This window comes from Lynx rufus, unplaced genomic scaffold (assembly GCF_022079265.1).
Source record: "Lynx rufus isolate CCGP_SWC_20201006 ecotype Redwood Valley unplaced genomic scaffold, mLynRuf1.p SCAF_35, whole genome shotgun sequence".
Lineage (NCBI taxonomy): Eukaryota > Metazoa > Chordata > Mammalia > Carnivora > Felidae > Lynx > Lynx rufus.
In genome coordinates this window covers 2961937-2988424 of record NW_025814851.1, presented here as the reverse complement: position 1 = coordinate 2988424, position 26488 = coordinate 2961937, and the positions used below count along the sequence as shown (strand labels likewise).

Here is a 26488-nt window from a genome sequence, read left to right as displayed (position 1 = left end):
TTTTGCTTGTTTGTTTCCTTTACTGTGAGATGCTTTTCATTTTGATGAAGTGGCAGTAATTTCTTTTTGTTTTTGTTTCCCTTGCCTCATGAGGCATTATCTAGTAAAAAGTTGGTATTGCCAATGTCAAAGATATTATTACCTGTGTTCTTCTCTAGGATTTTAATGATTTCCTGTCTTACATTTATGTCTTTAATCCATTTTGACTTAATTTTTTGTATGGTGCAAGAAAGTGTTCAAATTTCATTCTTTGCATGGAGCTATTCAGTTTTTATATCAGAAACTTTTACCACTCCTATTATGAATGATAGTATTCCTGGATAGAGTATTCTTGGCTTCAGGTTTTTTCCCATTTAGTACTTTGTATATACCATTCCATTCCCATCTGGCTTGCCAGGTTTCTGTTGAGAAATCCCTTGTAGTTTTCCTTGTAGTTTAAGGACCTCTTTTGTCTTGCTGCTTTTAATATTTTTTCTTTGTCACTATATTTTGCAAATTTAATTAAAATATGTCTTGGGGTTAGCCAGTTCTTATTGATTCTGGTGGGAATTCTCTGTGCCTCCTGGATCTGGATATGTGTTTCTGTCCCCAGATTAGGGATGTTTTCAGCTATTATTTCTTCAAATAAATTTTCTACTTCCATGTCTCTCTTTGCTTCTTCTGGGACTCCTATAGTACAAATATTATTACATTTGACAGAGTCACTGAGTTCCTTAAGTCTATTCACATGTTGTATAATTCTTCTTCTCTTTTGTTCAGCTTCATTACTTTCCATTACTTTGTCATCTAGGTCACTAATTCATTCCTCTGCTTCTTCCATCCTGCTGTTCATTGCATCAAGCATGTTTTTAATCTCATTTATTGCACTTTTCATCTCTAATTGATTCTTTTTTTAACTCTTTGTCTCTGTCATAAGTGTCTCACTGATGGTTTGTATACTTTTCTCAAGCCCAGTGTGTATGCTTATCATTGTTGCTTTAAATCAGGCATTTTACTTATATCTGTTTCACTTAGATCTCTGGGTTTAACCTTATCTATTTCTTTATTTGGGATAAATTCCTCTGTGTTTGAGTTTTGTCTATGTCTTTGCCTTCTTCTGTATGTTAGAAAAGCCAGTTATGTTTCCTGCTCAGGAAAGTAATGGCCTTATGAAGAGGTCACATAATGTGAGGGCTTGGCACTTCACCAAGTATCTCTGGTGTGTTTTGCATGTGTACTGTTCTTGTATTTTGTCTGCTCTATCTTTCAGGTCTGCAATCTGCTGAGGCTCTCCTTGCCTACTGTTGGTAATGTTTGGTTCCTGGCTTCAATATGGCACGTTTCAACTAGTTGTGCTTGGTCTGCTTGTGAAATGATATCTGTCACCATCTTTACTGGTACTGAGGCTCTACAGTACTCTCAGGTCAGGAGATGTGGTGTGGGCAGGTGTTTGTGCTAGTCTTATGGGGGAGGGGCCTGCTTGCAGGGACTGAGGCAAGTTTGACTGTAAAGGGCAGACCCACCTGTGTATGGGACAATGGGGCTTTGTGTATGAAAGTTAAGCAGCCAATGTCTGCACTGTGCTGCTTCCTGCAGGTGGCTTTGTTTATGCTGAGGGGTGGGTAGAGGAAGTGACACATGCCACCTCCTTTGTTCCTGGAAATGTGTCTCCATGAGTACTACCTCTCAGGGACTTGTTCTGAGGAAAGCAAATAATATCTCTGCTCAATGCCCCAGGCACTCTTCAGTTCACTGTTTCCATGCCGTCTACCCTTTGGTGTCCTGCCCTCTTTCTCTCTAGGAGCAGAGCAGTGCCCTTCTGCTATGTCCCACTCTAGCTTGCTGACCTTTAAAAGTCTAAGCTCTAAGCCCTGCTGATTGCATGAAGTCAGAAAATTTAGCACCTTTCATTTTCCAAGCCAATGACTTTGGGTAAATATTTTCCTTGTGTGTTCCCCTGTGTGGTCCTCTCTCAACTTTCTCTGTTGAAAGGATGGATCCTTTCCCTCTGCAGCAACAGCAATGTTTCTTTCCTAAATCACGTGACCACACTTCCTACCTTCTTTGGTGTGACCCCTGTCTTTTTAGTTGTGTAATTTGTTCTGTATGTCTTCAGGTATATTTCTGGAATATTTAGGTTGATTTGATAGTTATCTGGTTGTGTTCATAAGACAAAGTGACCTAGGGTCCTCCTACTCCATTACCATTTTCATTTACCTCAAATATATACAATTTTAATCGTCAACTAGAGTTAATCAAAGTTAGGGGCAAAAGAATTAATCAAGACAAAAAGGCTAAGGGGTGTGGCAGTGAGATTGGAACTGAGAGAACCTTAATAATAGCTAATATTTGCTGAGTGTTTACTGTATGTCAGATATTATTATAAGTGTTTTTCACTATTAATATGCAGATAGTAGATAAGAAAACCAAGGCTGAAAATGGTGGAGTAACTTTCAGCTAATGATAGTAGACTGGGATGTCAAATCCAGACAATGTAGCTCCACAATATATGCTCTTGGCATGCATTGTCTACATCCTCAATAAAAGAACTATTTGAAGAAAGAAATAATAGAACTTCAGAAACAAATAACTGAGATCATAAAAGAATGTTAAAAATCAGTGATCAATTTTGAGCCAGGGTGATTGGGTGGTCCCATTCTTAAACAGTAGAACTTGAAAGTTGTTTAGTAGGAATTGTTGTATCTGCAACTCTTGCTTTGTATAATTGTAAGCTCAGTGGAGATGCACAGCTGTGCTGTATACTACAGGTGGTATCCAAATAAACATGGACCTCATGGTTTTCTGCTGAGAGAATATCTACCAGAGACAGGGATGTTATTCTCTGGGCCCCTTGCAATGAACTCTAATCTTTGGTCATCAATGGAGCAGGCATTTCTGCAGCTACCTCAGTTTTAAAGAACCTGTGGAATACCAGGAATAGAGAAAAGTATACCTTGGTTGAATACCAAGGTTTGATTCCATGGGAATTTTCCCACTACTGTGTTCATCACTGACAAACTCCCTATCTCTGTAAATGACACCTCTGTCCATACAGCCCCCCAAAAAGAAATCTGACAGTTGTAAGTGTCCCTTCCATCTCAATACACTCATTTTTCTCCACATCCACTCCCAACCTACAAGTCAGATTTTTATAATTTTTATTTTGCCTGGATCATTACAGTAGCCCCTTAAGTGGTCTTCCCCCTTTCACTCTTGCACATGAAGGTTTCTCCCACCAACCACTGTATTCAATACACCCTAGTTATGCTGATATTCTGTCAGTTATTAAAAGAAGAAAAGCAGAGGGAACAGGGAAGATGGCAGCATAGGAGGACTCTGGGCTCACCGTGCATCCTGCTTATCACTTAGATTCCACCTACACCTGCCTAAATAACCTAGAAAACCGCCAGAGAATTAGCAGAATGGAGTCTCCAGAGCCAAGCGCAGACGAGAGGCAAACAGAAGAGGGTAGGAAAGGGGGCGAGGCGGTGTGCACTCCACAGACTGGCGGGAGGGATCTGGGGCAGAGGGGCGGCCCGCCGGCCAAGCAAAGCCCCGAGTCTGGCTTGCAAAAGAGGACGGGCTGGACGGAGTGTGTTCTGACAGCAAGCGGACTTAGCATCTGGGAGGTCATAAGTTATCAGCTCTGCTCAGAAAGCTGGAAGGCTGGAGGACAAAGGGAGGGAGAGTTGCTAAGCCCTGGGATGACAGAGCTCAGTTTGGCGGGGAACAAAGGCACTAGCCAGCGCCATCTCCCTCGCCCATCCCCAGCCAAAATCCCAAAGGGAACCAGTTCCTGCCAGGGAACTTGCTTGCTCCACGCAAAACCCAACGCTGTGCTTCTGTGGAACCACCACTCTGGCAGTGGGTCTGACGCCCACCCGCTGCCACAGGGCTCCTCCTGAAGTGGACCACCTAAGGAGAAGCGAACTAAGCCTGCCCCTCTTGCCCCATGCACCTTGCCTACCCACCCAGCTAATACAGCAGATCCCCAGCACCACAACCCTGGCAGTGTGCAAGTAGCCCAGATGGGCCATGCCACCCCACAGTGAATCCCGCCCCTAGGAGAAGGGAAGAGAAGGCACACACCAGTCAGACTGTGGCCCCAGCGGTGGGCTGGGGGCAGACATCAGGTCTGACTGCGGCCCTGCCCACCAACTCCAGTTATACACCACAGCACAGGGGAAGTGCCCTGCAGGTCCACACCACTACAGGGACTATCCAAAATGACCAAACGGAAGAATTCCCCTCAAAAGAATCTCCAGGAAATGACAACAGCTAATGAAGTGATAAAAAGGAATTAAATAATATAACGGAAAGTGAATTTAGAATAATAGTCATAAAATTAACTGCTGTGCTTGAAAACAGTATAGAGGACAGCAGAGAATCTCTTGCTACACAGATCAAGGGACTAAAGAATAGTCACGAGGAGTTGAAAAACGCTTTAAACGAGATGCAAAATAAAATGGAAACGTTCACGGCTCAGATTGAAGGGCAGAGGAGAGAATAGGTGAACTAGAAGATAAAATTGTGGAAGAAGAGGAAGCTGAGAAAAAGAGAGATAAAAAAATCCAGGAGTATGAGGGGAAAATTAGAGAACTAAGTGATACACTGAAAAGAAATAATATACGTATAATTGGTATCCCAGAGGAGGAAGAGAGACGGAAAGGTGCTGAAGGGGTACTTGAAGAAATAATAGCTGAGAACTTCCCTGAACTGGGGAAGGAAAAGGCATTGAAATCAAAGAGGCACAGAGAACTCCCTACAGACATAACTTGAATCAAGCTTCTGCACGACATATCATAGGGAAACTGGCAAAATACAAGGATAAAGAGAAATTTCTGAAAGCAGCAAGGGATAAACGTGCCCTAACATATAAAGGGAGACCTATAAGACTCGTGACTGATCTCTCTTTTGAAACTTGGCAGGCCAGAAAGGCATGGCAGGAGATCTTCAATGCGATGAACAGAAAAAATGTGCAGCCGAGAATCCTTTATCCAGCAAGTCTGTCATTTAGAATAGAAGGAGAGATAAAGGTCTTCCCAAACAAACAAAAACTAAAGGAATTCATCACCACCAAACCAGCCCTACAAGAGATCCTAAGGGGGACCCTGTGAGACAAAGTACCAGAGACATTGCTGCAAGCATAAAACATACAGACATCACAATGACTCTAAACCCATATCTTTCTATAATAACACTGAATGTAAATGGAATAAATGCACCAACCAAAAGACATAGGGTATCAGAATGGATAAAAAAACAAGACCCATCTATTTGCTGTCTACAAGAGACTCATTTTAGACCTGAGGACACCTTTAGATTCAGAGTGAGGGGATGGAGAACTATTTATCATGCTACTGGAAGCCAAAAGAAAGCTGGAGTAAGCCATACTTATATCAGACAAACTAGACTTTAAATTAAAGGCTGTAACAAGAGATGAAGAAGGGCATTATATAATAATTACAGGGTTTACCCATCAGGAAGAGCTAACAGTTATAAATGTCTATGCGCAGAGTACGGGAGCCCCCAACTATATAAAACAATTACTCATAAACATAAGCAACCTTATTGATAAGAATGTGGCAATTGCAGGGGACTTGAACACTCCACTTACAGAAATGGATAGATCATCTAGACACACGGTCAATAAAGAAACAAGGGCCCTGAATGAGACACTGGATCAGATGGACTTGACAGATCTATTGAGAACTCTGCATCCCAAAGCAACAGAATATACTTTCTTCTCGAGTGCACATGGAACATTCTCTGAGATAGATCATATACTGGGTCACAAAACAGCCCTTCATAAGTTTACAAGAATTGAAATTATACCATGCATACTTTCAGACCACAATGCTATGAAGCTTGAAATCAACCACAGGAAAAAGTCTGGAAAACCTCCAAAAGCATGGAGGTTAAAGAACACCCTACTAACGAATGAGTGGGTCAACCAGGCAATTAGAGAAGAAATCAAAAAATATATGGAAACAAACGAAAATGAAAATACAACAATCCAAACACTTTGGGACGCCGCGAAGGCAGTCCTGAGAGGAAAATACATCGCGATCCAGGCCTATCTCAAGAAACAAGAAAAATCCCAAATACAAAATCTAACAGCACACCTAAAGGAAATAGAAGCAGAACACCAAAGGCAGCCTAAACCCAGCAGAAGAAGAGAAATAATAAAAATCAGAGCAGAAATAAACAAGAGAAAATCTAAAAAAACTGTAGAGCAGATCAATGAAACCAAGAGTTGGTTTTTTGAAAAAATAAACAAAATTGACAAACCTCTAGCCAGGCTTCTCAAAAAGAAAACGGAGATGACCCAAAAAGATAAAATCATGAATGAAAATGGAATTATCACAACCAATCCCTCAGAGATACAAACAATTATCAGGGAATACTATGAAAAATTATATGCCAACAAATGGGACAACCTGGAAGAAATGGACAAATTCCTAAACTCCCACAATCTTCCAAAACTCAATCAGGAGGAAATAGAAAGCTTGAACAGACCCATAACCAGCAAAGAAATTGAATCGGTTATCAAAAGTCTCCCAACAAATAAGAGTCCAGGACCAGATGGCTTCCCAGGGGAGTTCTGCCAGACGTTTAAAGCAGAGATAATACCTATCCTTCTAGAGCTATTCCAAGAAATAGAAAGGGAAAGAAAACTTCCAGACTCATCTATGAAGCCAGTACTACTTTGATTCCTAAACCAGACAGAGACCCAGTAAAAAAAGAGAACTACAGGCCAATATCCCTGATGAATATGGATGCAAAAATTCTCAATAAGATACTAGCAAATCGATTTTCAACAGCATATAAAAAGAATTATTCACCATGATCAAGTGGGATTCATTCCTGGGATGCAGGGCTGGCTCAACATTCGCAATTCCATCAACGTGATACATCACATTAATAAAAGAAAAGATAAGAACCATATGATCCTGTCAATCGATGCACAAAAGGCCTTTGACAACATTCAGCACCCTTTCTTAATAAAAACCCTTGAGAAAGTCGGGACAGAAGGAACATACTTAAACATCATAAAAGCCATTTATGAAAAGCCCACAGCTAACATCATCCTCAATGGGGAAAAACTGAGAGCTTTCCCCCTGAGATCAGGAACACGACAGGGATGCCCATTCTCACCGCTGTTGTTTAACATAGTGTTGGAAGTTCTAGCATCAGCAATCAGACAACAAAAGGATATCAAAGGCATCAAAATTGGCAAAGATGAAGTCAAGCTTTCGCTTTTTGCAGATGACATGATATTATACATGGAAAACCCGATAGACTCCACCAAAATCTGCCAGAACTGATACATGAATTCAGCAAAGTTGCAATATACAAAATCAATGTACAGAAATCAGTTGCATTCTCATACACTAACAATGAAGCAACAGAAAGACAAATAAAGAAACTGATCCCATTCACAATTGCACCAAGAAGCATAAAAGACCTAGGAATAAATCTAACCAAAGATGTCAAAGATCTGTATGCTGAAAACTATAGAAAGCTTATGAAGGAAATTGAAGAAGATATAAAGAAATGGAAAGACATTCCCTGCTCATGGATTGGAAGAATAAATATTGTCAAAATGTCAATACTACCCAAAGCTATCTACACATTCAATGCAATCCCTATCAAAATTGCACCAGCATTCTTCTCGAAACTAGAACAAGCAATCCTAAAATTCATATGGAACCACAAAAGGCCTCGAATAGCCAAAGTAATTTTGAAGAAGAAGACCAAAGCAGGAGGCATCACAATCCCAGACTTTAGCCTCTACTGCAAAGCTGTACTCCTCAAGATAGCATGGTATTGGAACAAAAACAGACACATAGACCAATGGAATAGAATAGAAACCCCAGAACTAGACCCACAAACGTATGGCCAACTCATCTTTGACAAAGCAGGAAAGAACATCCAATGGAAAAAAGACAGTCTCTTTAACAAATGGTGCTGGGAGAACTGGACAGCAACATGCAGAAGGTTGAAACTAGACCACTTTCTCACACCATTCACAAAAATAAACTCAAAATGGATAAAGGACCTGAATGTGAGACAGGAAACCATCAAAACCCTAGAGGAGAAAGCAGGAAAAGACCTCTCTGACCTCAGCTGCAGTAGTGTCTTACTTGACACATCCCCGAAGGCAAGGGAATTAAAAGCAAAAATGAATTACTGGGACCTTATGAAGATAAAAAGCTTCTGCACAGCAAAGGAAGCAACCAACAAAACTAAAAGGCAACCAACGGAATGGGAAAAGATATTTGCAAATGACATATCAGACAAAGGGCCAGTATCCAAAATCTACAAAGAGCTCACCAAACTCCACACCTGAAAAACAAAGAACCCAGTGAAGAAATGGGCAGAAAACATGAATAGACACTTCTCTAAGGAATACATCCGGATGGCCAACAGGCACATGAAAAGGTGCTCAACGTCACTCCTTATCAGGGAAATACAAATCAAAACCACACTCAGATATCACCTCACGCCAGAGTGCCAAATGAACAAATCAGGAGACTATAGATGCTGGAGAGGTTGTGGAGAAACGGGAACCTTCTTGCACTGTTGGTGGGAATGCAAATTGGTGCAGCCACTCTGGAAAACAGTGTGGAGGTTCCTCAGAAAATTAAAACTAGACCTACCCTATGACCCAGCAATAGCACTGCTAGGACTTTACCCAAGGGATACAGGAGTACTGATGCATAGGAGCACTTGCACCCCAATGTTCATAGCAGCACTCTCAACAATAGCCAAATTATGGAAAGAGTCTAAATTTCCATCAACTGATGAATGGATAAAGAAATTGTGGTTTATGTACACAATGGAGTACTACAGGGCAATGAGAAAGAACGAAATATGGCCCTGTGTAGCAATGTGGATGGAACTGGAGAGTGTGATGCTAAGTGAAATAAGCCATACAGAGAAAGACAGATACCATATGGTTTCTCTCTTATGTGGATCCTGAGAAACTTAACAGAAACCCATGGGGGAGGGGAAGGAAAAAAAAAAGAGGTTAGAGTGGGAGAGAGCCCAAGCAGAAGAGACTCTTAAAAACTAAGAACAAAGTGAGTGTTGATGGGGGGTGGGAGGGAGGGAGGTTGGGTGATGGGTATTGAGGAGGTCACCTTTTGGGATGAGCACTGGGTGTTGTATGGAAACCAATTTGACAATAAATTTCATATATTGAAAAAAAAAGAAGGCAAGCTTACTCCCATATCACAGCAGCTTTTTTATTCTGCCTAGCAAAGAACACTATTTCCTCAAACTTTTGTCATAGCTCTCTCCTTCTCATGTTGATTAAATTATTTAATATATGAGCTTTGTTTAAATCTTAATTTGAACAAATATTAAAAAAAAACATTTATTAGACAGTTGGGGAAATTTGATATTATGAAATGTGATATCAATATTAAGAAAAATCAATATTAAGGAATTTGTATGTGATAGTAATATTGTGCCTGTTTTTTTTTTTTTATAATGTATGTTTTGTTTTTTTTTTTAATTTTTTTTTCCACGTTTTTATTTATTTTTGGGACAGAGAGAGACAGAGCATGAACGGGGGAGGGGCAGAGAGAGAGGGAGACACAGAATCGGAAACAGGCTCCAGGCTCTGAGCCATCAGCCCAGAGCCCGACGCGGGGCTCGAACTCACGCACCGCGAGATCGTGACCTGGCTGAAGTCGGACGCTTAACCGACTGCGCCACCCAGGCGCCCCTGTGCCTGTTTTTAAAAATCTTTATCTTTGTAAAAAACATGTTGAAGTATTTATGACTATGATGATATGATGTCTGTAATATTGTCCAAAATACGCTACAGAATGGGGGAGTCAGTAGGGATGTGGAAAAAAGCAAAATTGGGCATATACTGATATAATTGTTAAATTGGGTGAAGGGTACTTGAAAGTCCAGTAAACTATTTTACTTTTACATGTTGAAATTTTAAGCTTAAATACTTAATATATATTTATGTTTATACACAAAAATACATATATATACACACATATATACACACTCACACACATGTGTGTGGAATAAGCCTGTACTCTACATGAAGGAGAGGCAAACAAAACATCAACGAATAAGAAGAGTGCCACAGGAGGAGATTCTGGGAAGATGGCGGCGTAGGAGGACGCTGGGCTCACCGCGCGTCCTGCTGATCACTTAGATTCCACCTACACCTGCCTAAATAACCCAGAAAACCGCCAGAGGATTAGCAGAACAAAGTCACCGGACCCAAGTGCAGACGAGAGGCCCACGGAAGAGGGTAGGAAGGGCTGCGAGGCGGTGCGCGCTCCACGGACTGGCGGGAGAGAACCGGGGCGGAGGGGCGGCTCGCCGGCCAAGCAGAGCCCCCGAGTCCGGCTTGCAAAAGCGGAGGGGCCTGACGGACTGTGTTCCGACAGCAAGCGCGACTTAGCGTCTGGGAGGTCATAAGTTAACAGCTCTGCTCGGAAAGCGGGAAGGCTGGAGGACAAAGGGAGGGTGAGCTGCGGAGCCCCCGGACGACAGAGCTCAGTTTGGCGGGGAACAAAGGCGCTCACCAGCGCCATCTCCCCCGCCCATCCCCCAGCCAAAATCCCAAAGGGAACCGGTTCCTGCCAGGGAACTTGCTCCCTCCGCGCGAACACCCAACTCTGTGCTTCTGCGGAGCCAAACCTCCGGCAGCGATCTGACTCCCTCCAGCTGCCACAGGGCCCCTCCTGAAGTGGATCACCTAAGGAGAAGCGAGCTAAGCCTGCCCCCCCTGCCGCCGTGCACCTTGCCTTCCCACCCCAACTAATACGCCAGATCCCCAGCATCACAAGCCTGGCAGTGTGCAAGTAGCCCAGACGGGCCACGCCACCCCACAGTGAATCCCGCCCCTAGGAGAGGGGAAGAGAAGGCACACACCAGTCTGTGGCCCCAGCGGTGGGCTGGGGGCAGATATCAGGTCGGACTGCGGCCCCGCCCACCAACTCCAGTTATACACCACAGCACAGGGGAAGTGCCCTGCAGGCCCTCACCACACCAGGGACTATCCAAAATGACCAAGCGGAAGAATTCCCCTCAGAAGAATCTCCAGGAAATAACAACAGCTAATGAGCTGATCAAAAAGGATTTAAATAATACAACAGAAAGTGAATTTAGAATAATAGTCATAAAATTAATCGCTGGGCTGGAAAACAGCATACAGGACAGCAGAGAATCTCTTGCTACAGACATCAGGGGACTAAGGAACAGTCACGAGGAGCTGAAAAACGCTTTAAAGGAAATGGAAAACAAAATGCAAACCACCACGGCTCGGATGGAAGAGGCAGAGGAGAGAATAGGTGAACTAGAAGATAAAGTTATGGAAAAAGAGGAAGCTGAGAAAAAGAGAGAGAAAAAAATCCAGGAGTATGAGGGGAAAATTAGAGAACTAAGTGATACACTAAAAAGAAATAATATACGCATAATTGGTATCCCAGAGGAGGAAGAGAGAGGGAAAGGTGCTGAAGGGGTACTTGAAGAAATTATAGCTGAGAAATTCCCTGAACTGGGGAAGGAAAAAGGCATTGAAATCCAAGAGGCACAGAGAACTCCCTTCAGACGTAACTTGAATCGATCTTCTGCACGACATATCATAGTGAAACTGGCAAAATACAAGGATAAAGAGAAAATTCTGAAAGCAGCAAGGGGTAAACGTGCCCTCACATATAAAGGGAAACCTATAAGACTCGTGACTGATCTCTCTTTTGAAACTTGGCAGGCCAGAAAGAATTGGCACGAGATTTTCAGGGTGCTAGACAGCAAAAATATGCAGCCAAGAATCCTTTATCCAGCAAGTCTGTCATTTAGAATAGAAGGAGAGATAAAGGTCTTCCCAAACAAACAAAAACTGAAGGAATTTGTCACCACTAAACCAGCCCTACAAGAGATCCTAAGGGGGACCCTGTGAGACAAAGTACCAGAGACATCACTACAAGCATAAAACATACAGACATCACAATGACTCTAAACCCGTATCTTTCTATAATAACACTGAATGTAAATGGATTAAATGCGCCAACCAAAAGACATAGGGTATCAGAATGGATAAAAAAACAAGACCCATCTATTTGCTGTCTACAAGAGACTCATTTTAGACCTGAGGACACCTTTAGATTCAGAGTGAGGGGATGGAGAACTATTTATCATGCTACTGGAAGCCAGAAGAAAGCTGGAGTAGCCATACTTATATCAGACAAACTAGACTTTAAATTAAAGGCTGTAACAAGAGATGAAGAAGGACATTATATAATAGTTACAGGGTCTATCCATCAGGAAGAGCTAACAATTATAAATGTCTATGCGCTGAATACCGGAGCCCCCAAATATATAAAACAATTACTCATAAACAGAAGCAACCTTATTGATAAGAATGTGCTAATTGCTGGGGACTTTAACACCCCACTTACAGAAATGGATAGATCATCTAGACACACGGTCAATAAAGAAACAAGGGCCCTGAATGAGACACTGGATCAGATGGACTTGACAGATCTATTGAGAACTCTGCATCCCAAAGCAACAGAATATACTTTCTTCTCGAGTGCACATGGAACATTCTCTGAGATAGATCATATACTGGGTCACAAAACAGCCCTTCATAAGTTTACAAGAATTGAAATTATACCATGCATACTTTCAGACCACAATGCTATGAAGCTTGAAATCAACCACAGGAAAAAGTCTGGAAAACCTCCAAAAGCATGGAGGTTAAAGAACACCCTACTAACGAATGAGTGGGTCAACCAGGCAATTAGAGAAGAAATCAAAAAATATATGGAAACAAACGAAAATGAAAATACAACAATCCAAACGCTTTGGGACGCCGCGAAGGCAGTCCTGACAGGAAAATACATTGCAATCCAGGCCTATCTCAAGAAACAAGAAAAATCCCAAATACAAAATCTAACAGCACACCTAAAGGAAATAGAAGCAGAACAGCAAAGGCAGCCTAAACCCAGCAGAAGAAGAGAAATAATAAAGATCAGAGCAGAAATAAACAATATAGAATCTAAAAAAACTGTAGAGCAGATCAACGAAACCAAGAGTTGGTTTTTTGAAAAAATAAACAAAATTGACAAACCTCTAGCCAGGCTTCTCAAAAAGAAAAGGGAGATGGCCCAAATAGATAAAATCATGAATGAAAATGGAATTATTACAACCAATCCCTCAGAGATACAAACAATTATCAGGGAATACTATGAAAAATTATATGCCAACAAATTGGACAACCTGGAAGAAATGGACAAATTCCTGAACACCCACACTCTTCCAAAACTCAATCAGGAGGAAATAGAAAGCTTGAACAGACCCATAACCAGCGAAGAAATTGAATCAGTTATCAAAAATCTCCCAACAAATAAGAGTCCAGGACCAGATGGCTTCCCAGGGGAGTTCTACCAGACGTTTAAAGCAGAGATAATACCTATCCTTCTCAAGCTATTCCAAGAAATAGAAAGGGAAGGAAAACTTCCAGACTCATTCTATGAAGCCAGTATTACTTTGATTCCTAAACCAGACAGAGACCCAGTAAAAAAAGAAAACGACAGGCCAATATCCCTGATGAATATGGATGCAAAAATTCTCAATAAGATACTAGCAAATCGAATTCAACAGCATATAAAAAGAATTATTCACCATGATCAAGTGGGATTCATTCCTGGGATGCAGGGCTGGTTCAACATTCGCAAATCAATCAACGTGATACATCACATTAACAACAAAAAAAGAGAAGAACCATATGATCCTGTCAATCGATGCAGAAAAGGCCTTTGACAAAATCCAGCACCCTTTCTTAATAAAAACCCTTGAGAAAGTCGGGATAGAAGGAACATACTTAAAGATCATAAAAGCCATTTATGAAAAGCTCACAGCTAACATCATCCTCAACGGGGAAAAACTGAGAGCTTTTTCCCTGAGATCAGGAACACGACAGGGATGCCCACTCTCACCATTGTTGTTTAACATAGTGCTGGAAGTTCTAGCATCAGCAATCAGACAACAAAAGGAAATCAAAGGCATCAAAATTGGCAAAGATGAAGTCAAGCTTTCGCTTTTTGCAGATGACATGATATTATACATGGAAAATCCGATAGACTCCACCAAAAGTCTGCTAGAACTGATACATGAATTCAGCAAAGTTGCAGGATACAAAATCAATGTACAGAAATCAGTTGCATTCTTATACACTAACAATGAAGCAACAGAAAGACAAATAAAGAAACTGATCCCATTCACAATTGCACCAAGAAGCATAAAATACCTAGGAATAAATCTAACCAAAGATGTAAAGGATCTGTATGCTGAAAACTATAGAAAGCTTATGAAGGTAATTGAAGAAGATTTAAAGAAATGGAAAGACATTCCCTGCTCATGGATTGGAAAAATAAATATTGTCAAAATGTCAATACTACCCAAAGCTATCTACACATTCAATGCAATCCCAATCAAAATTGCACCAGCATTCTTCTCGAAACTAGAACAAGCAATCCTAAAATTCATATGGAACCACAAAAGGCCCCGAATAGCCAAAGGAATTTTGAAGAAGAAGACCAAAGCAGGAGGCATCACAATCCCAGACTTTAGCCTCTACTACAAAGCTGTCATCATCAAGACAGCATGGTATTGGCACAAAAACAGACACACAGACCAATGGAATAGAATAGAAACCCCAGAACTAGACCCACAAACGTATGGCCAACTCATCTTTGACAAAGCAGGAAAGAACATCCAATGGAAAAAAGACAGCCTCTTTAACAAATGGTGCTGGGAGAACTGGACAGCAACATGCAGAAGGTTGAAACTAGACCACTTTCTCACACCATTTACAAAAATAAACTCAAAATGGATAAAGGACCTAAATGTGAGACAGGAAACCATCAGAACCTTAGAGGAGAAAGCAGGAAAAGACCTCTCTGACCTCAGCCGTAGCAATCTCTTACTCGACACATCCCCAAAGGCAAGGGAATTAAAAGCAAAAGTGAATTACTGGGACCTTATGAAGATAAAAAGCTTCTGCACAGCAAAGGAAACAACCAACAAAACTAAAAGGCAACCAACGGAATGGGAAAAGATATTTGCAAATGACATATCGGACAAAGGGCTAGTATCTAAAATCTATAAAGAGCTCACCAAACTCCACACACGAAAAACAAATAACCCAGTGAAGAAATGGGCAGAAAACATGAATAGACACTTCTCTAAAGAAGACATCCAGATGGCCAACAGGCACATGAAAAGATGTTCAGCATCGCTCCTTATCAGGGAAATACAAATCAAAACCACACTCAGGTATCACCTCACGCCAGTCAGAGTGGCTAAAATGAACAAATCAGGAGACTATAGATGCTGGAGAGGATGTGGAGAAACGGGAACCCTCTTGCACTGTTGGTGGGAATGCAAATTGGTGCAGCCGCTCTGGAAAGCAGTGTGGAGGTTCCTCAGAAAATTAAAAATAGACCTACCCTATGACCCAGCAATAGCACTGCTAGGAATCTACCCAAGGGATACAGGAGTACTGATGCATAGGGGCACTTGTACCCCAATGTTCATAGCAGCACTCTCAACAATAGCCAAATTATGGAAAGAGCCTAAATGTCCATCAACTGATGAATGGATAAAGAAATTGTGGTTTATATACACAATGGAATACTACGTGGCAATGAGAAAAAATGAAATATGGCCTTTTGTAGCAACGTGGATGGAACTGGAGAGTGTGATGCTAAGTGAAATAAGCCATACAGAGAAAGACAGATACCATATGGTTTCACTCTTATGTGGATCCTGAGAAACTTAACAGGAATCCATGGGGGAGGGGAAGGAAAAAGAAAAAAAAGAGGTTAGAGTGGGAGAGAGCCAAAGCATAAGAGACTGTTAAAAACTGAGAACAAACTGAGGGTTGATGGGGGGTGGGAGGGAGGGGCGGGTGGGTGATGGGTATTGAGGAGGGCACCTTTTGGGATGAGCACTGGGTGTTGTATGGAAACCAATTTGTCAATAAACTTCATATAAAAAAAATAAATAAATAAATAAGAGAAAAAAAAAAAAAAGAAGAGTGCCACAGGAATGTTGGGACATTGCAACGTGGAAATTTTTCACCTGTTCAGAGCTTCAGGGCACAGCAACTAGGATTCTGGTTTCCTACATACAAATCCTAACAAAGCAAGTGTTAACACAATGCATGTTTACAAGAAAGAAAGGCCCCTTTCTTATCCATGGTGTCCAAGCCTCAATTCTGAGCTAGAGATGACTGGGGAGAAGGAGTCTAACAAAGCAGAGGGTATAAACTAATGATTGACGATCTACATCTGACCCTTGGCAAGCTACTTTGATTCCATGGTGCTATAATACTTTTTACATTATAGGCCAACATCCAAATTCTAGCATATTTCACATAAAAGTATTAATTTTCTGCTTTTCTTTAAAATTTGGTAAATTTGGTAATAATTAGTTGGAGTTGAGTGACAATTCTGTTTCAGAGGGGGCAGGTGCCCTCCGGTTTGACACATCCCTACCAGGTCTGCTTTACTTACTATTTTTTCAATGTGCGCCCTTTTTTCTAGTGAACAAGAGCATGTTATAGGTTGATGTTGTGCTTAGCTCCAAAAGCCTGCTTTAATTTCACTCGGTTTAAACTGTCTTTCTGTTTTTCAATACTCAACAAAACCTGTGGCGCTGTGGTAATAAGGGAAGGAGTGGTGTCTCAGCTGCTTAATTTTAACATAAATGTTATTATTTACCACTGAGAGCCACAGGTTCTCAGTGGGGTAATGCCTATTCAGAAGACACCAGACTTAGTGTTTTCCTAGTTTGGCTTTATAAAAGCCACATGTGAGTAAGAACAAGACATAAGAGTAAAATCCACTAATGAAGCTTGGGCCCATGTGTATAAATGGATCAGTCTGTTTCAAGACTTTGTTTCCTCCGATCTCTCAGACTTGTGTGTGTGTGTGTGTGTGTGTGTGTTTATGTATGTATGTTGGGGATGGAGTGGAGGTGGGCAGACCTGTATGGATTCTGCGGTGGGCTTTCAGGTGGGAGCTTTTGGTGTACACTTTGTTGCATCCTGCAAAGTCACATTGGTGAATCCGTCTTCTCTTCAAATCAAGAGACTCTTCTCCCTGCATTTGGGTCATTGCTGATGATCTGAGCAAAGAAAGAGAGATAGGACCAAAGAATGATTTTAACGTGGAAGCTAAATAAATGGACTTACATAGAGTGGGATCACCTCATACATGCATTTAATTTATGCAAATTTAACAGTAAGTCTTCAAGAGAAGAAATAATTGAAATAGTTCAAGCAATTCCCTCAACTAGGCCATTCTTTGCAGTAAATGCAGGTCCTGAGAGGTGGTAATGTTTCCTTGGGTGTTTTCTCTTCTAGTTGTGAGCATTTCACTCTAACAAGTCTCATGTTTGTGTTTACATAAATGTATTTTTTCATACAACATGGTTGTTAAAACACAAAACAATGCCTTATTGGTTCTAACATTGGAAGACAAGAGTGCTTTAATCTTAAAGAGAGAAACATTATTCAACTGTACTTTAGAGGAAATTTGAAAATTTTTCAAGGACAAAATTGATGAACTAGACAATTAGGACACAACACTTCCATAACATGCATGTCCATGCACATGTGTGCACACAAACTAACACCTTTGCTGGGAAGGCAATTTACCTACATTTTGTTATCATTAAATGTTTGCCATTGTGTATGAGAATTTGTTCCACTTTTACCACAAACACACACATATATAGACAGGCCTGAAGTAAAGACAAAAGTACTCACTCTTGCTGTAGTCCCTGAACACCCTGTAAAGCCAAGGATCCACTCTTAATCTCACTCTCCTCACTGTCACTTGGGCTCTCCAGTGAAGACATGGAGGTGGGGTCAACTTTCACTAAAAGCAAAGAAAAAGACCAGTGTGAGCTACAAATATATGTGCCTCTGATATCATTTTCAGGATTCCCACTTTAGCCCACAATGAGAAGTAGCAACAAGATAGAGAAGTAAAGAAAAATAAAGATTAAAGAAGTGTATGTATATGGAAGGAACAGAAGAACTTAAAAAAATTCTAGCATAGCTAAAATTCCTTTGAGGGAAAGGTAATAAGGAGCATTCTAGTACCACTGGAATGAGCTTCTCTAGGATAGTAAGTTAATGGAATAGGGTCTGGGTATGATTTAACTTTCTATCTCCAGCCCCCAGGACAAAATGTCTCCTGAAAAGTCAGGATTAATGTATGTTTGTTGAATTGAACTTTCTGAATAGTTATCTGGCTGTCCTAAGGTAAATGCCTAGGTTCACCTCAGAGATAAGAACTCCTTTGGGTTTTGTGCCCCTAAATGGAAACAAGTCAATAAGATGAAATGCATAACTAGTACTTAGCCTGATACATGTTGGCATCCTTCCCTTCCACCTTTGTCAAGAGAAGCCCTCGAGTATCTTTTATTATCAACCACTGATATTTCTCATACCTAACAAAACTCAATCAAATGGTCACCAGTCTCCTAGATCTAGTCAAAGTTTCAAAATTTCTATATAGAAGAAACTTAAGGGTGGCAATAAAGTTGGTGGGGTGGAATTTTGGCTAGTGCAGTTGTCTCTATACACTAATTGTGTATCATTCACTAAAAAGTTTTAATCATACATCTCAGTATGTATGTGTGTCTTTGCATGTGTGTGTGCACATATGTAATAAATGTTGTAGCAGACTAAAATTCTGTATACATTATGAAAAATCAAACTAAAATGTAAAGAGTGAGAAAATACAAATAGAAATGTTGATACTTATTCTTGTGTTCCAATTGTTTTGTTTACATTCCTCACTCCCCCACCTCCAAACCAAGGTGTAAGAATACCATTTTGGAGACTACTAGGCTAATGGTTTTAGCTTAAAATTACATTGAAACTTTTAAAACCTATTTTTCTTATTTAGAGTGGCTCTGATGGACTCATGGATATTATGGGTGTAATTGAAAGACCCATCATATCATTGCTTGGTGCTATCACTGCCTTGATTTCAGCAAATTCTCACTAGGGATTTTATTTTCTCATTTCCCCTTTTGTTTGTATCTCTTTCCCCATAGGAGAACTGATACCAAAATTTTAATTAGTCCCCTCAGAGGAATCTCAAAAACAAGACTGTTATAAACACTTACCATTACAACAATTAGCCACTAGTAAGTAGTGATGACATTTTAAATCAGAAAAACACAACTACAGAGTCTCAGCAACTTGATGCTTAGTATGTTGTTTTCCAGTCTCCTACATTTGGTGATGGAATGATTACAAGGCATTGAATTTCAAAGATAGAAAACCCTTAGAAAGTTTTTTCTTATAATGATCTAAGATCTGATTTTTAGTCATTTCCACCCACATATCTCGCTTTTGGTTTTTTAATTCATGCTAAACATTTATCAACTCCTCCTTTGACATGTGTTTGAAACCTCTCACCATCCTAACTCTCTCTTCTGATTATACTCCAACTTCCCAATGTCCTTCCTAAGGCACAATATTGAAAACTGATTATAATTCTAGAGCTGTGGTGAAACTAAATATTTTGAACCACTCAGGGGCTAAAATTTTCTTTGATCACTTCCAATTACAAACTAAAATAGATACATCTAGGGGCGCCTGGGTGGCGCAGTCGGTTAAGCGTCCGACTTCAGCCAGGTCACGATCTCGTGGTCCGTGAGTTCGAGCCCCGCGTCGGGCTCCGGGCTGATGGCTCAGAGCCTGGAGCCTGTTTCCGGTTCTGTGTCTCCCTCTCTCTCTGCCCCTCCCCCATTCATGCTCTGTCTCTCTCTGTCCCAAAAATAAATAAACGTTGAAAAAAAAATTAAAAAAAAATAATAAAATAGATACATCTACAGAGATGAGAACTGGCTAGGAAATAGTGGTGAAAGAAGGACTTAATTTACTCCTTTCTGAATTCTGAACTTATTTTTTAAATTAAATAAAAAGGGAAGATTGCAGCATGTGAACTCTCTCCTATACAGGTTTTCAAGTTTGTTCATCAAAGTATTTGTTGCAAGACCACTACTATCTACCACCGGGTTGGGTTCTCTAGAGATGCACAAAGGGAAATAATATCATTTCCTTCTCGAGGAATTTGCAATTTAGTTGAGAAGAATGCCCATACGCTTGTGACACAGGCAAATGAGAAAGTAAAATGGAGGATGATAGATGCCAATGAAGGAGAGCACCGGGAAGATGTTAATGTTTCAAAGAAGACTATTTTCCTGTTAGGGAAGAGAATAGTTATGGTATTGGGAGAGGCAGGTGCTAAGCCTGGCTAGAAATGTAGCACTAGAAATGTTCTTAACTTTTCCACAAAAGCATTCCTAATGGCATAGACAAATAAATGCATTTTGCTAGAAAATCCGAGTGTGTTCCTTAATAAGGTTAAAACTATTTTTGACATTTGTGTCTTATTATAAAAGGTCATTAAATTTGTACATTTTCTCTTTAATAAAATTTTTAAAATATGAAATGTGATTAAATTACTTTTTATCAAATAACATACAGAATACAGAAAGATACACAGTATTTTACTCAAAAATATGCATACCCCAGGGGTGCCTGGGTGGCTTAGTTGGTTGAGCATCCAACTTGGGCTTAGGTCATGATCTCACAGTTTGAGAGTCCAAGCCCCACATCACGGTCATTGTTGTGAGTGTGGAGCCCCCTTCAGATCTTCTGTCCCCCTCTCTCTGCCCCCCTCCCACTAACTCTCTCTCAAAAATAATAAATAAAAACTTAAAAATATATATGCATACCCAAATTTTAGAATCATGGACGAAACAAGAGAGTATTTGTACTATATTAAGCACTAAAGAGACATGATAAAAACAGTGTTTACAAATAATTATTCTTGAAGCTGTGTGCAAGAATAATTGGAAGGGATGAAATTAAATAAAAGAAAAATTCTAAAAGAATAAGTGGAGGAAGGTGAGGCCCAGGAAAGGGGGACACTGATGCTTACCTGATCCAGCATTTTTGCCATCACCTCCAATGAGTGGGACTGTAATGGCTGCAGGGCCCCCATCAGCAGGCAAAGTAGTATACACCATGGGAAGTGACTGTACCACTACTGGGATGGTCTTTAGGCCACCCAACTTATTTGGCAGTCTAACTGAGGGGATGGTGTGAATCACATGAAAGATCTGCTGGCCACCAGTTCCTTGAGAGGAGGCCAGGAGAGACCTTGGAGTCAGAACAGTAGGGATATTTGCTGAAGTGCCTGTGTCAGACGTTGAAGTGGACACTACAAGTGTCTGGAGAGCAGGCTTTGGCTTGGGAGTGAATATTGGAGGTTGCAGCATGCTGGCAGGCTGGAGATGAGCCTTGGGCTTGTGAAAAGAGAGGTCAACTGGTTCCACCTGGGGCAGGTTGAAATCATTAGCCAGAAGTTCTTCTGGGGGCTCAATCTTGATGTCACTAAATAGTGCTGGGTTCTCCATGGGACTGGCATCTGGGAATGGTGGAGATGTCATATTCCCTCTATCTTCTGTCTTAAGAGGATCTCTGATATGAACAGAGCCAGTGACCTAGAATAAATAAATAAATGAAAGGTGCAAAATATTCATTACCCTGAAATGTCATGTGAAGAATGAAATCAAGAAATCTATATTTTCTTCTCATGGACACAATATATAGGGAGTTGAGAGAAATGAGGCAGGAGTATGAGGAAAAAGGAAAGGAAACTTTACTAAACACTAGTACCAGGCACTGTATCAGGCAACTGGTACAAATTATTTCATTTAATCTTCATAATAACCCTGAAAGATTACTTAAAGTCAACATTTTCTGAATATCAACCATAAGTACTGTGCTAAGCTCAGTGACAACAAATGTGAGTAAGGGTCTAGCCACAAAGTGTATACTAACATACTAACTATAATGATAGAGTAATGTGAATAGCTTATAAGTCATACCATAAGTGATGCAGCAGATATACATTCAAGGCATTTAAGAAAAAGTAAAGGGAAAAATTCATTCTAGGCAAGATGAGGAAAGGCTTCAAGGAGGAAGAGCTATGATATATGGATCTTAGAGAATTAATAAGAATTATCTAGGCAGAAAATGAGTAAGAGAGATGTTTTGAGTCTATAGAGATATAACAAGAGACAATATTCTTAGGAAATAATGAAGCAGTATTGTCAATTGCATTATATGCAAAGCCAAAATGTGAAACTTCTACATTAAAAAATATGAATTAAATGGTCACTTATAGGTAATACATATTTGTAAAAACCCATAAAACCTCAATCTAATTTAAAACTTCCTAAAAATTCTGTTAATGTAAATGTCAATGATATTTTGAACTGTGTCTGCCATTGCTAAGCAACACCCTGGTTCTTGAAGATGGCCTTGGAGATAGTGGTGCTACTTTATCCAGTTAACAAAATAAGACCTCATTCTCTCTCACAATTGGATTTGGTTTATAGGGGTTTTGAATTATGATAGATGTTCAATAATTCATCCTTTACACAGAATAAAACTATCCTTTTTTTTACATTTGGAATATGATGGAAGGTTGAATTCAAAGAAAGGCTGGGTGATAAAGTATAATTCTTTCAAAGAGGGGAGTTACAAGTGCACAGCTATTTTGGTGGTAATTAACTAGCTCCTCAATGAAGGATAGATTGAAGGAAGAATAAGACTGCATTCAAAGGGACCATAAAGAAAGCAACAGGAATAATAATGGTGACATTTATGAAATGATTGTAAAAATTTGAATATTGGCTGGATTTTGGATGATATTAAAGAATTATTGTTAATGTTTATAGGTTTGATATAGGTTGTTGGAAGATGACAGTGGAGTAGGAGGACCCTAGGCTCTCCTCATCCCATGAATACAACTAGAATATTATCAAATCATCCTAAACACTCCAGAAATTGACCTGAAGACTGGCAGAACAAACTCCACAACTAAAGGTACAGAAGAGGCCACATTGAAGAAGGGAGGAAGGGTGGAGACATGTTTTAAGACAGAAACAGATTGTGGATGCTGCAGTGGGGAGGGAGCCACAGTCACACAGGAGAGCAAGAGACAGACTAACATAGGGGGAGCTTAAAGCCTGGAGTTTTAAAGTCAGTTGGCTTGGCTGGGATGCAGCCCAGATGGCAATGTACTGCTCTTAGAGAGAAAGCAAGCAAACAACCCAAGAACATACAGCATGGAAACAGTGATTTGAAGAGCACCTGAGTTATAGAATGGGGAGGTTATTTGCTCATTTCAGAGTGCATCCCACAGAGGCAGCATCTATGGAGAGACATTCTTGCAACAAAGAAATTGGGTGGAGCCATTTCCCACCCATGCTTCTCGGCATGAGCACAGGACTACCAGTAGGAACAAGCCCAGCACCAATGCTCACTAACTTGTTTACACCAAGCCCCCCTCTCTGTGTTCCAGAAAACACTACCTCCCGGTATTTTCTGCCTCAGTCCCAGCACTGTATGCCCCCTACCCTAGAAACAGGCCCAAACCCTGGATTATACCCAGTGCCCCAACTCAGGAGATTTGCAGTCTCAGTTCCATTCATGGAGGTGACAGCTCTCATTTCACAAGCAGACCAGAGCATACCTAGTTAAAATGTGTCACATTCATTCCAGAGGCCAAATATTGCCCACAACAAGCAAAGAGAGCCTCTGGAACTACTGGCCTGAAGGATAAAGTGGCAGGGCAAAACAACAGTGCACACGCAGCACACAATCGAAATACTCCCAGAAGTGCCTGGCCCTAGGGAACAGGACACTACATGGCAGGGCATTATAAGTGACAATCTGAAGGTAGGTAACACAAAAGCAGTATAAACGATTATTTCTGTAAACAATAAGTCAAGGAACTCATGAAAGAAAACATCTAAAATATGACAACTTTTACCTTGAACATGGGGATGAGAGGAGTAAAGAATGGGTTCAAACATAAATGACCATCGACTTAATATAGACTGCTATATGCAGAAGTAGTTATATACAAATAATGGTACCCACACATCAAAAATCACAAATACATATACAAAAATAGAGAGAAATAAAGTCAAATATATTATTAAAGAAATTCAGCAAAGCATGAAAGAAAGGATCAAAGAAAATTTTCAGAAATAATCACATAACAAATAATACAATGACAATAAATACATATCTATCAATGATTACTCTGAATGTAAATGGACTAAACACTCCAATGAAAAAAAGCATAGGGTGATGGAATGGATTAAAAAAATATGTCTATATGCTGCCTAAAAGAGACTAATTTTAGACCCAAAGACCCCTGCAGATTGAAAGTGAGGGGACTGAGAAATATCTATCATGAAAATACATGTCAAGAAAAGGCTGAAGTAGCAATACTTATATTAGAAAAAATAGACTTTATTTTTTAAATGTTTATTTTCAAGACAGAGAGACAGAATGTGGGCAGGGGAGGTGTAGGGAGAGAAGGAGACACAAAATCCAAAGCTGAGCTGTCAGCACAGAGCCCAATGCAGGGCTCAAACTCATGAGCCACGCGATCATGAACTGACCCGAAGTCAGACACTTAACCAACCTAGCCACCCAGGCACCCCAGAAAAACTAGATTTTAAAACACAGACTGTAACAAGAGACAAAAAAGGACATATTAATAATAAAGAGGATAATCCAAAAAGAACATAAAATAATTGTAAATATTTATGCACCCATAGAAGCAACCATGTTTATAAAACAACAATAAACATAAAGGAACTAATTGATAATAATACAATGATGGTAGGGGATTTTAACAGCACACTTACATCAATGGACAGATGATCTAAACAGAAAATCAACAAGAAAAAAATGGCTTTGAATGACACACTGGAACAGGACTTAATAGATATATTCAGAACATTCCATCCTAAGACATCAGAATACACACTCTTTTCAAGTGCACATGGAATATTATCCATAATAGAACTCTAAGTCACAAAACAAGCTTCAACAAGTCCAAGGATCAATGAAGTCATACCATGCAACTTTCTGACCACAATGCCATTAAAATAGAATAAAACTACAAGAAAAATCTGAAAGAACACCAATACATGGAGATCAAATAACATGCCACTAAACAATAAATATGTCGACCATGAAATCAAAGAAAAAAATGAAAACGTACATGAAAATGAAAAACAGAACAGTCCAAAGCCTTTGGGATACAGCAAATCAGTTCTAAGAGAGAAGTTTATAGCAATACAGGCTTACCTAAAGAAATAAGAAAAATATCAAATCAACAACCTAACCTTTCACATAAAGAAACTAGAAAAAATGAAAAAAAAAAACCTAAACCAGGATAAAGGAGGAAATAATAAAGACTAAAGCAGAAATAAATGACATGGAAAACAGAACAGCTCAATGAAACAGGAGAAGGCTATTGGAAAAAAAAATCAATAAAGTTGAATCCCTAGCCAGACTTATCAAGAAAAAATAGAAAACTCAAATAAATAAAATCAAAACTGATGGAGAAATAACAAATAACACCACAGAAATATAAGCCATTATAAGAGAATATTATGAAAAATTGTATGCCAACAAATTGGACAACCTGGAGAAATGTATAAATTCCTAGAAACATATAAATTATCAAGACAGAAACAGGAAGAAACAGAAATTTGAACAGACCAATAGCCAGCAAAGAAATTCAACTAGTGTTCAAAAAACTCCCAAGAAACAAAAGTCCAGGAAAAAATGGCTTCACAGGTTAATTCTACCAAACATTTAAAGAGTTAATACATATTCTTCTCAAAATATTCCAAAAAATAGAAGAGGATGGAAAGCTTCCAAATTCATTCTATGAAGTCAGCATTACCCTGATACCAAAACTAGATAAATATACCACTAAAAAAGAGAACTATATGCCAATATCCCTGATGAAAATAGATGCAAAAATCCTGAACAAAATACTAGCAAACTGAATTCAAGAATGCATTAAAAAAATCATTAACCACAATCAAGTGGAATTTATTTCTGTGTTGCAAGTGTGGTTCAGTATTTACAAATCAATAAATGTGATATATAAAAGGATAAAAACCATATGATCATTTCAATAGATGGATAAAAGCACTTACAAAGTACAATATACATTCATGATAAAAACCCTCAACAAAGTAGGTTTAGAGGGAACATACCTCAACATAACAAAGGCCATATATGAAGAACCCACAGCAAGCATCATCATCAATGGGGAAAAACTGAGAGATTGTCCCCTCAGGTCAGGAACAAGACAAGGATGTCCACTGCCACCACTTCTATTCAACATAATATTGAAAGTTCTAGCCACAACAATCAGACGACAAAAATAAATAAAAGGCATCCAAATCATTAAGGAAGATGTAAAACTTTTACAGATGACATGATACTATACACAGAAAACCGTGAAGACTCCACCAAAAGTTTTGCTAGAACTGATAAGCAAATTCAGCAAGCTCACAGGGTACAAAATAAATGTAGAAAAATCTGTTG

General features: G+C 39.8%; 1 protein-coding gene across 1 annotated transcript in view; it reads right to left on the bottom strand.

Moving 5' to 3' along the window:
* Positions 1-26488, bottom strand: part of KLF8 (KLF transcription factor 8) — a 75221-nt gene that overhangs the window by 16328 nt on the left and 32405 nt on the right. Inside the window, 3 exon segments of the mRNA XM_047093608.1 lie at positions 17012-17151; positions 17795-17906; positions 20994-21558. Of these exon segments, the coding sequence (XP_046949564.1) occupies positions 17012-17151; positions 17795-17906; positions 20994-21558 (817 nt within the window).